A 12,979-nucleotide genomic window follows, 5' to 3' on the forward strand; every position below is an offset into this window, starting at 1 on the left:
CCCGCAAAGAGATAAAGGTTTGTTTTTTAAGGGAGAACGAATGAATACAAAACACTGTACATGAAGTTAATAGTTCAGTAACAGCTTGTTGCAGGACTGTATGCAGTATGCAGGCCAGAGTTTGACACCTATGCTTCACAGGGATCGCTGACACGAGCCCACGGCTACAGGGGGAGTCAGATCCCATTTTTCGGCAGACAGCAGCTCTGCATCCCGGGACGATTACCACCAATTTATAACCAAACGGCCGAGTCCAATTCACTTCCATTAGAGGCAGAGAGAGCCTGCGGTGAAGGCCAGCAGCCAATTTGTGGTTGAGCTTCAGAGAAAGTGGAAGGCTGGGAGAGATTAAACCTATTTGTCACTGCTGATAGTGAAGACAGGAAACAGAGAGGAGAAGAAATGGAGCGAAGCTGCAGATTGTGGAGCCGGATAATTAGCGGAGCCGAGGCACAGAGACGAAGCTCTGACTCTGTTCGCTGCGTTTCTGTGGAGAGGACGATGCTGGGTCACTGATGTATAGCTGATAGATTTACTGTGGCGCCCAAATCAGAACTGTACTTTTATGAATACCAGAGCGCTGTTGAATGAGGCTTCAGCTTTAGACGCATGTCAAACTCTGTCAATGAGCGAAAGACCTGCCGAATAAAACATGGTTTAAATACTTACAGGATGTTACAGGTAACAGTCCAGATTCTTCCGTTTTCCTAACAACAGCTAGTTTTCTTTTCTACTTTTTAATTGATTTAAGACTGATGCTCATGCATTCATCCTCTGACCTGATGTGTTCAGCTGCAGCTCGTCTGTCGAGCTCCTGTGTAGATGGGAGAATGTCAAACCCCGCCCTAAACAACAGGCAGAGCGAAATGTGAATGAAACCGAGTGCAGTGACTGGGAACGCTGTTAAGCCAGTTTGATTCAAATGAATACGAAGAGAAGCCGTCAGGTGTTGGAGCTGAGGAAACGTATGTGCTTCAGAAAGTTAGTAGATTATAACTTTATTATAGTTTCTTGTTCGCGAGTGATGGGAGAAGGGAGCCGGAGATCGACAGACGGATTGGGGCTGCAGCTGCAGTGATGCAGACGCTGCACCGGTCTGTCGTGGTGAAGAGGGAGCTGAGTGTAAAGCGAAGCTCTCAATTTACTGGTCGATCTACGTCCCTACCCTCACCTATGGCCACGAGCTGTGGGTAGTGACCGAAAGAACGAGATCGCAGATACAAGCGGCGGAAATGAGCTTCCTCCGAAGGGTGGCTGGCCTCTCCCTTAGAGATAGGGTGAGAAGTTCGGCCATCCGGGAGGGGCTCAAAGTAGAGCCGCTGCTGCTCCACATCGAAAGGAGCCAGCTGAGGTGGTTTGGGCATCTGGTAAGGATGCCCCCTGGGCGCCTCCTGGGTGAGGTGTTCCAGGCATGTCCCACCGGGAGGAGGCCCCGGGGCAGACCCAGGACACGCTGGAGAGATTATATCTCTCGGCTGGCCTGGAAAACGCCTTGGTGTTCCCCCGGACAAGCTGGAGGTGGCTGGGGAGAGGGAGGTCTGGGCTTCTCTGCTTAGGCTGCTACCCCCGTGACCCGGCCTCGAATAAAGCGGATGAAGATGGATGGATGGATAGTTTCTGACATGTGTGATGTTCGGTTTTATTAATCAAGCGGACACAAAACCAAGTTCTTTGCAACAAAGGAAACAATGACGAAGCATATTCTCCTGCTTATTATGTATTTTGTGGTTTGGTGAAATAATCCAACCTTCCCTGAGAAAGAAGCTGCTGCTGCAGAGATCACTGCAGAGGCTTCACAGATGTGGAGCTATCCCATAATTACTCAGTGTTTGTAAAGTAACATCTGTGAGTCTGAAGCTACAGCTTCATTCTGCTTTAATGAGCGTTTCTAACTTCAATTCAACTTTATTTATACACCAAATCACAACAACAGTCACCTCAAGGTGCTTTATATTGTAAGGTCGACCCTACAATAACACATACAGAGAAAAACCCAACAATCATATGACCCCCTGTGAGCAGCACTTTGGCGACAGTGGGAAGGAAAAACTCCCTTTTAACAGGAAGAAACCTCCGGCAGAACCAGGCTCAGGGAGGGGCGGGGCCATCTGCTGTGATTGGTTGGTGAGAGAAGGAAGACAGGATAAAGACATGCTGTGGAAGAGAGACAGAGGTTAATAACAGATATGATTCAATGCAGAGAGGTCTGTTAACACATAGTGAGTGAAGAAAGACTCCACGTCACAGTCGTCTCTTGCAGGAACCCAGAACGTTAAAGTGCATATTTTATTTTCTTCCATAAAGATCGGCCCACTGGTCATTTCTGTGAGCAGGTGATTGTGTCATCGCACTTGGATGGGTGCGACTCGTCACCCTGATGAAACCTAGTCAATAAGTTTCTCTGTGTGAGTCGTTGTTTAAACGAATCTTTATCTCACACCGAGGCTGTTGCAGCTTCAAATGTTTAAGTGAGCGGCTGCATCAAGATAAATATTAAAAAAGCTGCAGTGCAGGTTTGCGTCTCCATCGGGCTCAGACTATTTCATGGAAATTCATTCCTCAGTGGTCGATCCTGTCGTGCAGCAGAACAGAAATGAAGCCCATAAATGTTCCTGAATGATGAAGAGTAACAGCTCCATCGCTCCTCAGTTATTACAGCCTGGAGAGCCGATAACACTGAGGAAGAGGACAGGGCTGAGTTATTGCCACAGATAATGAAAAATAATATTCATTATGAGTGGAGCAGCAGTTGACGGATGCTGTCAGTGTAAGTGGGTGCAAAGTGAAACGCCTTCCTCCTGAGCGGTCGGGGAGGGGCCACGCCACAAAGTGAACGCTCAACATTCACCCGATTCAAACAACCAATCAGAGCCTGAACTAAAACAACATCCATCCACCTGTTTCCTCTCTTTAGAGAGTGAAGATGATCCAATAACATGTTATTATTAGTGTGTACGTGATCCTGATGACTGAGCCTCGTGCAGCAGCAGTAACTCGAAGTTTCCTGTGTGACTTTATCGGTCTCCCACATCACTGTGGAGAGTTTTGACCCACTCGTCTTTACAGCGTTGCTTCAGCTCACTGAGGTTTGCAGGATTATTCATGCACAGCTCTCCTTTTTCAGCCGTTCTGCTGCAAATCTGCTGCTGTGCTCGGGTCATCGTGGTGACCCAGTTCAGTCCACGCTTCAGCAGACAGACGGCCTCATGTCTGACACTAGAATACAGAGGAGTTCACGGTGCCCAAAGCCTCGCCCCCCCACCACCGTGCAGTTGGTTTGAAGTGTTTGTGCATCATGGCCGAACAGCTCCGCTTTGCTCTCGTATGTTCAGATGCAACGTTGAAACCTAAACTGTCACGTTCAGTTTACAGAGCAGAGGTTTTCTCCGTGTATCCTCCCAAACAAGCTGCACCCGTTCAGTTATTTCCTACACGATGACTCGTCTCTCAGCTGTAGATACCGAAGTGCAGAGAGCTTTGTCACAAATGCAGCAGACGAGTCTTTCCTGAAGCAGAGCATCTTTCATCAGCCGCACACTCGGACTCCGCCTCTCTCTTCGTCTCAGTTTTCCCTCACGGTTCTTTTTTGGACTGTTGCTGTACTTCCTGTTTCTGATGACTCCACGCTGCCAGTTTATTCCTGTCTCTCAAGTCTCTCACTGCACTTTGGTCCACGTGACTCTGCCTGTGTGAGGTGATTTTATCTGCACTGCACAAAGCAGATCAAAGTTGCTGAGACCAAAAGCAGGTCCAGTCGAGGCAGCAGAGCTATAACAGTTAGCTTAACAGAAACTGGTTGAAAAAACTTCTAGTTGTCCTTTAAATGCACAGCGATGTGACGCTGGGTGAAGTCTGTTTTAAATTGCAGCTCCATCTGCACGATTAACTCTGGAGCAGCAATCTTAACGAGGGCGTGTCTGCAGTTTAAATGTTTGAGTCAGTTTTTATTGGCTCGTGAATGAAATGAAAGTGGATTAGCCTCCCGCAGACGGCGCCTCTCTGCTCCCTCGCTCTGTTTGTTTTGCAGGAATAATGAGTGAAATAAATCGGAATCATTCACATGATGCATCGGCTGAGTATCAGCACGCAGATGATTATTACGTTTTGTTCAGAGCAATCTCGGTTTCCCGATTCGGCAGCACGGTGACGGGGGCGTGGATGGAGCTTTTCTTTCAACAGCACACTTCAGCCTGCTGTTTAAGGTCTGCGTGTCTATTGTGGCCAAAGTTATTCCAGCTAAATCGGCTTTTTGGAAAGCTGCGGGGAACCACTCGACACAAAACCAGTTTTTTCTTTTAGCTTTTGTTCCCACGACAGAGAGTGCAACGATAACCCCGGCACACCACAGACACCTCTGTGGGACAGACAGCACCATTTAAATGTGCATTATGGTCTTTTTTATGTATTATAAACTGACTTTTTCAGTGTGTCAGCAGAACTTTACAAAAGTTCTTCCCCAACTTTTGGCCAGAAAGCCTGTGGTCTGATGTGTCCCGGCCGAGCGGGCCGGTGTTTGTGGAGCCGAATGCAGACAAGAGAGAATAATTGAGGCTCAAGAGTTGGGAGTTCGTCTTGTAATCGGAAGGTTGCCGGTTCGAGCCCCGGCTCCAACAGTCTCGGTCGTTGTGTCCTTGGGCAAGACACTTCACCCTACTGGTGGTGGTCAGAGGGCCCGGTGGCGCCAGTGTCCAGCAGCCTCGCCTCTGTCAGTGCGCCCCAGGGTGGCTACATTGTGGCTACAATGTAGCCACAGCTCCATTGTAGCCACAGCTCCATTGTAGCCACAGCTCCATTGTAGCCACAGCTCCATTGTAGCCACAGCTCCATTGTAGCCACAGCTCCATTGTAGCCACAGCTCCATTGTAGCCACAGCTCCATTGTAGCCACAGCTACAATGTAGCCACAGCTACAATGTAGCCACAGCTACAATGTAGCCACAGCTACAATGTAGCCACAGCTACAATGGCTACAATGTAGCCACAGCTACAATGTAGCCACAGCTACAATGGCTACAATGCAGCCACAGCTACAATGCAGCCACAGCTACAATGGCTACAATGTAGCCACAGCTACAATGGCTACAATGTAGCCACAGCTACATTGTAGCTGTGGCTACATTGTAGCTGTGGCTCCAATGTAGCTGCCATCACCAGTGTGTGGATGTATAAAGCGCTTTGGGGTCCTTAGGGACGAGTAAAGCGCTTTACAAATACAGGTCAATTACCATTCAAACAAAAAGTGCGGCTTTATTATGGCTGATGGAAAAACAAAGCAACAGTGACATGGTTTCACAGAGGCGGCAGCAGCATCTTAATCCAGGGCTGTGTGGACTTTACATGTTCACACATGCAGGTCAGCTTATCTGGTGATTGTAAACTGGCCACAGGTACGACTGCGACTGGTTGTCTGTCTCTGTAATAATAATAATTATGTGATTTTGTTTGTAATTATAGAAAGAATTGATCATTCTGATCAGACTAAAAGATTCCCCTTCATCATCTTCCTCAGGTCAGGGAGCTTGAGGCCATGATGAAGCACATGCAGGAAGTTCTGGATGAAGAGCTGAGTGGTGAGCACCAACAACACTCCATGCACACACAGAGCTGGGCGGGCGCTCCACCCGACACATGACACGGCTGTGCAGTAACTAAAGCAGTGACCGGTACAGCTGCAGGCATCATGGTCATCAGCAGGTCATCAGGAGTGTTTTCAACACAGCTGATCTACGTCAGGTCGGCGTCTGAAGAAATAAAGAGTTTCAGCTCATTCGTATAAACGCTGCTCGTCTCTGGCACATGCTCAGTTTGTGCATTTGCTGTGAAACTGAGTTTCTATCACACATAGCCGTGCACACGTGCACACAGTCTGCGTGTGCTTTCCATCACGAGTCCTCCTCCCCCCGCGTCCCCAGCCCCCCTCCCTCCCCCCTCGTTCCCGTTGGCCTGGTTCAGTCACCGTCTCGCCTCGGCTGTGAAACCTGTTCGTCTCGCTCCGCTGACCTCAGAAAAAAGCCTCCACAGTTCACCTGCAGATGAAACCTCGCTCCGTCTTTTCTGCTGCCTGATGAAACGCTGTCACGAAACAGGGACACCGCCTGCAGCTTCTCCACCCTTACTGTACGAAACCAGCACAAATCCACCCGAACGCTGTCAGACATAATGAGCACGACCGCATGTGCTGTGAAATGCACCAGGTAACAGTTTTCTGCTGTATCTCATTAAGTAAGAAAAACCTATTTAAAAAATCAGGACAAACTCTGAGTGGATCCAACATCAGCTGTGGAGGATCTACTTTTTATTTTCAGTTTTATTTATTTATCTACAGTCAGGACAGAAGCAGCCAGTCTGAGCATGTTTTACGTGGAGTCTCTATCTCTTCTTGTTCAGAGACACAGCCATGAGGAACCAGAGTGATGCTGAACAGTCTGAGAGGCAGCCAGCGCCTCCGGACGCTTAATTAGGCAATTATTTTAAAGCATGTGTCAAAAGCAAAGGGGAGGCGGCCAACGGACTAAAATTTGAACACCATTCATCATCATTATCTGTAAATAGGAAAACTTAAGTCGCTGCTTCATCGCAGCTTCATCAGAGGCTCGTCCTCGTTTCCTCTCCAGGTTTGTGGTAAAATGAGCGTCTGGCTGTTTCAGTGCTGCTGGGTCTCTGAGAGTCTCACAGGTCTGGAGACTCATTTATAATAATTATAATTTATAATTCTTGGCTGGTTTGATCTGCTGCTCACACACGCAGACGTTTTTGGACTTTTAACTGGAGTTTCAGAAGTTTTACAGATTTTCCTACATTCATACGACACAAAGTAATGAAGCAATAACCCAGAGGGAGAAGATCTGCTTTATCTGTGAATACAGACACGTGTGGAAACAGAAACACCAGAGTCTCCACAGCAGGTAAACAGATCCTGCATGAAAGCGTGGATCGTTCACCCGACAGAGAGGGGAGTGTCACTGGTCCCGCCCTGCTTTAGACGAAGCTAGTTCCACCACCCACAGCACGTAGCTATAGGTGGGGGTGGACTGTAAAAACTTCACTCCTCCCCTTTGCAGTAACTCCTCCCTTCACCTGGTCTCAGACTCTGGGCGCCGTCCCGTCACAGTGAGCTGGAGGGCATCGCTCAAAGCCAACAGAGACGCTGCTTCATGCACCTTCCTCTACGCCTGCGTGCATTCACACACTCACTCCGATGGCCGTGTTATTCCAACTCGGGGTTGGTGACCTCCCGAGGCCACACCCCCCGAGGCCACACCTCTGAGGTCACACCCCTTGAGGCCACACACACCTCGAGGCCACACCCCCTGCGGTCACACCTCTGAGGCCACACCCCCTGAGGCCACACCTGTTTATCCTGCACCACATGCACTTGTCACAAACAAGTTCTGACAGACTTCAGTGGGTTACTGGTGTCAGTCATTGCAGCAGGAAACAAATGTTGGTATCAGGCAGCAGATGGACTCAAACACACGTGAAAGCAGAAGAAAATATTCAGTTTTCTGCAGGTGAGTCTGAAGTGAGTTTATCAACGTTCACAAAGTGAATAAAGTCAAGAAAAATACAATTCTGACGCTTTTTAAACAGGAGTCTGTCACTTAGATGCAAATGGTTTCCAGTGAGTAAAAAATCTATCAGAAAAGCCTCTGAGGGAGAATTTTATCTTCTCCAATTTTAGGAGTCCTAGGATGTCGTGTAACCAGACTTTAGTGCTGGCTGAGATGATTTCCACGACAACAAAATTATTTTTCGGGCAATAAGAGAAGCAAAGGCAATAAAGTTATTTTGGATACGAAGGTTCTTTGGTGGTTTGAAAGAAAAGAAAAGCAGCAGTAATCCAGAGGGAAATACACAGAAACAGGAAACAGGAGGGGAACGCAGCCGAAACTAATCGGACATGACGAGACGGGAGGGAGAACAACACTGTAAAGACTAACACAGGACACGGCAAAGTAAAACAGGAAATACACCAACATCGAGACAAGGATGACTAGACGTAACACAAGGGAGGCACAAGAACAGTAAAGGAGCAGAAATACAAACTAAACCATGAAAAACCATCAAATAACAGAATGATAATAATCAAAGCACAAAAACACTCCAGACCCAGTGAGCTTAACTACACGGAGAAACGTTTTGGGCCACAGCTCATTATTTTTGAATTCAGGTGTTTTCAGCCCTGTGGCCACACCTCCTTAGGCCACACCTCCGGAGGCCACACTCCGGAGGCCACACCTCCTGAGGCCACACCTCCTGAGGCCACACCTCCTGAGGCCACACCTCCTGAGGCCACACTTCCTGAGGCCACACCTCCTTAGGCCACACCTCCGGAGGCCACACTCCTGAGGCCACACCTCCTGAGGCCACACCTCCTGAGGCCACACCTCCCGAGGCCACACCTCCTGTATCCACGCAGTCTGTCCTTAAATAAAGAACAAAGAACAGGTCATTGTGAAGACTCTCCTCTGTTCCTGCAGGCTGCTGTAAGCGTTTGGAACCAGAACCAGGATCAGAACACAGACTCTTTTAATAACTGAGCAAATGTAAAATGAATATATTCTCATGACTCTGATACATTTGTCTGTGAAGCAGGAGACAACAAACACAAACCTGATTAGGTTAACACCGAGAGCTTCATCACTGTTGGCTTTTGTGTTTCCATTAAAAGCATTAGTTGTACAAAGAGTTCAGCGTGTTTCCTGCCTGTCAGCTCCCTGCTTAACCAGACTAATTATTCCCTTTAGGGAAGCAAAGTAACAGAATGCAGCATCAGCAGAGATAAACAGCCATTAAATCCCCGGATATTTAGCATCCAGTGAACGGACGAAAGGCCCGGAGCAGCCCAGAGCCCATTATCCTGATTTACTGTTGAACAGCAGCTCAGAGTTTGTGCTGGCCGGGAAACAAACGCAGCAGCAGGTTTGCTTTTGTTTAACACGTCCGATTCAGTGTGGCGGGAAAGACTCCCAACATCGATAACAGATACGGAAAGAAAGGTGAAGCTGAAAGTCAGACATTAAAAGGATCTGATGGATACAAAAATAGCTGAAAGCAGTGCAACGTGATATTTGTTAACCGGAGCCCCTGAAGCCAAATCGTTTCTGATTATGAAATGTGAAGTCGTGACGCGAAAGCAGGAAGGAAGTAAAAGAAATCCAGAGACGTGAACAATAAAAATCAAAAGGGTTCAAATATCAGCTGGTGTAGCGTGGACCGGTCCGGACACGACGCCCGGCGGCTTTCGGTTTAATGATCTCTGTGAGGGCGTCAGCTCGTTAGCATTCGGAGCTCGTTACAGCTCAGACTTCCTGGCAATCAAGAGCCTCGTTAAGACGCCGAGCTCGTTAATCTTCAAAGAGACTTGAAGCGACTACCTGTGACTGAGACGGCGCACCTTTGCTTTTATGAAAGTTTTCAGCCTGGTCATTTTCTGTGTCTAGATTGTGGCAGCAGCAGATATCCTGCCATTATAATCCCATTAGATCACCTCCACACTCTGCTGTGCTTCTGTCGATGGAGCTGCTCCTGCAGACAGAGAGGCAGGAAGTGAGGACGCCAGCGCTTCCTGAAATCAGGATCACGTCACGTAATCTGCTGTCAGTCACTGCATCCAACAGCAGCAGCATTAAAGGGTCACTGCGCTGCTTTTAATAGCAGCAGGTGGAGGTGATATAAATGCTCAGACTGGATTAAAAGCAGCGACCATTAAAAACGCTCACGTGTAGAAACGTCAGATTAAAGGAAAAACCCACCATGAAGAAACTTAGCAGGTGTTTGGCTTCCAGGTGACGGGCAGAGCGAGGTCTGCAGGTAGCTGTCGTCAGGACTCGTCACATCACTTGATGGAGGAACCAGCCAATGGCGTGCAGCCTGCTCACGCTGGCCCGCCGTTCCTGGACTGCATGAAACCGGCGGAGCTGCTGCTTCTTTTTCTCAAAAATGGTTCAAATATTTCATGTGAGGAAAAAAATGACACATGCAGTTATGACATCTGTTATTAAAGACTGACAGCAGAGTTTCTACGATCCTCCACACGCCTCACTGTCACAAAGTGCTGCAGAGCCACAGTGAGGGATTGGTCAGGTTGTTGTCATGACTACCACAGGTGAACACCCTTCACAGCCACTGGTGAAGCATACTGGGGGGTGTAGTTACCAGTTATGGAGTTACATCAGGTAACCAGGACACATGTTTACATTTGTGATATTATGAAGTACGGGAGGAAGAACAGATAACTTTAGTGTTCGGTGTTCATGTTGATTTTGGCTGCGTTCACACTGCAGGCGAAAGAGCATCAAATCCGACTTTTTTGACCCTGTGCGACAAATCTATCCGATCATGGTGTGACAGTGTGAACGGCACAAATCCGATATTTTCAAATCCGATCTGGGTCACTTTCGTATGTGGTACTGAATCCGATACATATCTGATGTTTCAGAAAGCTGCTGTTTGATGGTCATGTCGCATTAAATCCGTCTTTTATGTCACTGACACAAGACAGACGCCAACTATCAGCGCCGGAGAAGACATCGCGAACGCTTCCATCCAGTGAAACTGTTGGGAAGACAACGTTGGAGAAACGTGAACATTTTATTTGTACTGTATAATCTGCAGATTCTGACAGAAATCTGCAGCTATCCTTTGAAGCAGCGCTCCTCTAAAACAGCAATAAGGATCATTATTAGGTTATTTACATTATTATGAAAATAACAAAATAACTTAAAGCAAAAATTGGGAAACGTGAAGTCTGAAGTCTTTATATTAACGAACATACTTTTGCTCTGGGTCTAAACAGAGCGCGTTGTGTGTGACGTCTTCTTTTGCGCATGCGGCCGCTTTGAGCGTTCACACTAGAGCGCGTTTGCTGTCACATTTTATCTGTAGTGTGAACGAGCAGACAAAAAATCGGAATTGAGCATTAAGACCTGCAGAGTGAACGTAGCCTTAGTCTCTTCGTCGTCTGTAAGCTGCAACATTATTCTAGTAAAATCATAAGATCACAGTTCAGTGACTGGTTGATCCATGTGGTTCACTAACGGTTTTGGTTTATTGACGTAAACACAGCAGATTGCTGAAACATTTCATCAGAGCTTTTGTCCTGTTACAATCGTGTTTATCTTGTTTTCTTCAGTTGGAGCTATGATGGAAATGTTGGAGGCGAGTCTTCAGCTCCAGATCCTGAAAGCGTACGAGTCGAGGTCCAGATTGACTGAAAGTCTTTAGGCGTGTCTTACTTTCCTCTTTGTGTTGTTTGTCTTTAAACCAGGAGACCCAGCAGGGCCAGAGGCCCCTCGGAGCCCCGCCCATCAACCGCAGCCAGTCTGAGACTGAACAGCGAGTCCTCCACCTCCTGTTAGTTTGAGGATCTGATCCACAACCTTTTGTACTGGAGGACAATAATGAAGCTCAGATGTTACCAACTTCCTTTGAGGCAGGCAGCAGACTTTTTCCTGTCTTAGCTGAACTGATTTACGAATATTTAGGATTTCTTCGTTTTTTTCTGTCTCCATGAAAATAGTTTTTCACATTTTTACATGAAGCACTCGATGTGCACGCCAGACGCTGGGATAAATTAAAGATGCAAAGTTTAGACTCGGGCACTGCAGGTCCTGCGGGTGTGGATTTATTCTACAACAGAGGTGGGGGCCTGCAGGCCTCGAGGGTCCCCTGCAGGTCTGAGATCTCACCCTGGGTCAACACACCTGATGAGTTCATTCCCAGCCTCTGGAGAACTTCAACACATGTTGGTCATGTCCAAATTCATGGGCTGCATCCTCCTGAGGACCCGGCCTTCGCAGTCTACGTGGGCCGGGTCCTCAGAAGGTCGGGTAGGCAGGAAGTACACGGCTGGGGAAATTGGACGGTCTAGCCTTCTGATAAACCGAGCAGATATTTGATATTTACACAGCTACTTTCTCACCTGAAAATATGTTAAAAGTTTATTTTGTGACCCAGAAAGAATAATAAGAGTAATTTTAAAACTTAGTAGTGGCCGCCATTGTTGGAAACTGGTGTTTGGCTGGGCCGCGCTATGAATTCTGGGATATGGTGGGCCACGAAGGACACACCCGAGCCATCCTTCAAATTCGGGGAAAGGAGGACGCATTTGTCGGCTGCATTCGGAGGAGTCTGCGAATTTGGACAGCCTTCAGCGCGTCACTGTGACGTAATCGGCCTACAAATGCGTCGTCAGGAGGATGCAGCCCATGAATTTGGACACGACCAGCGAGGAGTCATTTATCCTTTAAATCAGCTGTGCTGGATCGAGGACACATCTCAGCTCTAAAACGTAGTCTTTCCTTCTGATTGTCCGATCAGGAAAAAGACGCCATTGACCCTCGAGTCAGCCGCTCGACTCGACCTTTGAGTCGGTGCGGACGGTTGTTCTGTTGTAAACCAGCTGAGATTATGGTTGATATATATTTTAGGGGAAAACAGACGTTAGTTGTCATGGATGCAGGTGGTGGTGTTTAAAACATGTTCGCTGCTGCAGATTCATGAAATATTAAATGTGACTCGTGAGGACGATTCTGCTGCTTGATGAAAGCGCAACAATAATCACTTGACTTAATGTAGAAAAATAAATGACGGTGTATCATCTTCACCAATGTGAAGTGAATTTAATGTCTTTAATCTGTCTGTGTGTTTCCAGCGTTACTGAGAGAGGGCATCGAGATAATTGCTTCTGCATTTCATTACGTCCTCATTAAAGGCTCATAAAAACACAAAAGCAGAAACGATCTGCTCCCTCAGGCAGCTCAGCTCTTAACCTACAGATCTTCTTTGAGCAGGAAACTGGCTTCAGTAAAATAATTCATATTGATGGTTTTATTATAGCGTTAGTATTAAAATGAACTCATCAGAGGCTCGTTCAGCTAAATCAACCTGCAGCCTTTCAGCATCTCTTCAGTCTCCTACAGGCCCAGCGTAACTCTGGCTCCAGCTGTCTGCACACGTTTCCTCTGCTGAGTTTCTCT

At 47.4% G+C, this 12,979-nt stretch overlaps 1 protein-coding gene across 4 annotated transcripts in view; it reads left to right on the top strand.

The window, feature by feature from the left end:
- Positions 1-11,914, top strand: part of nek11 (NIMA-related kinase 11) — a 69,599-nt gene extending 57,685 nt beyond the window's left edge. For 2 of the 4 annotated variants that reach the window (XM_087848577.1, XM_087848580.1), the window contains 2 exons: positions 5,509-5,569; positions 11,269-11,914. In XM_087848577.1, the coding sequence (XP_087704703.1) occupies positions 5,509-5,569; positions 11,269-11,327 (120 nt within the window). In that variant the 3' untranslated portion in view covers positions 11,328-11,914. Of the gene's footprint in view, positions 1-792; positions 865-5,508; positions 5,570-9,787; positions 9,870-11,268 lie in introns of those variants that run through there. The other 2 variants (XM_087848578.1, XM_087848579.1) reach the window with 2 other exon arrangements.
- The last annotated feature ends 1,065 nt before the right edge of the window (positions 11,915-12,979 follow it).

Source organism: Neolamprologus brichardi, chromosome 11 (genome assembly GCF_056152115.1).
Source record: "Neolamprologus brichardi isolate AB-2024 chromosome 11, ASM5615211v1, whole genome shotgun sequence".
NCBI lineage: Eukaryota > Metazoa > Chordata > Actinopteri > Cichliformes > Cichlidae > Neolamprologus > Neolamprologus brichardi.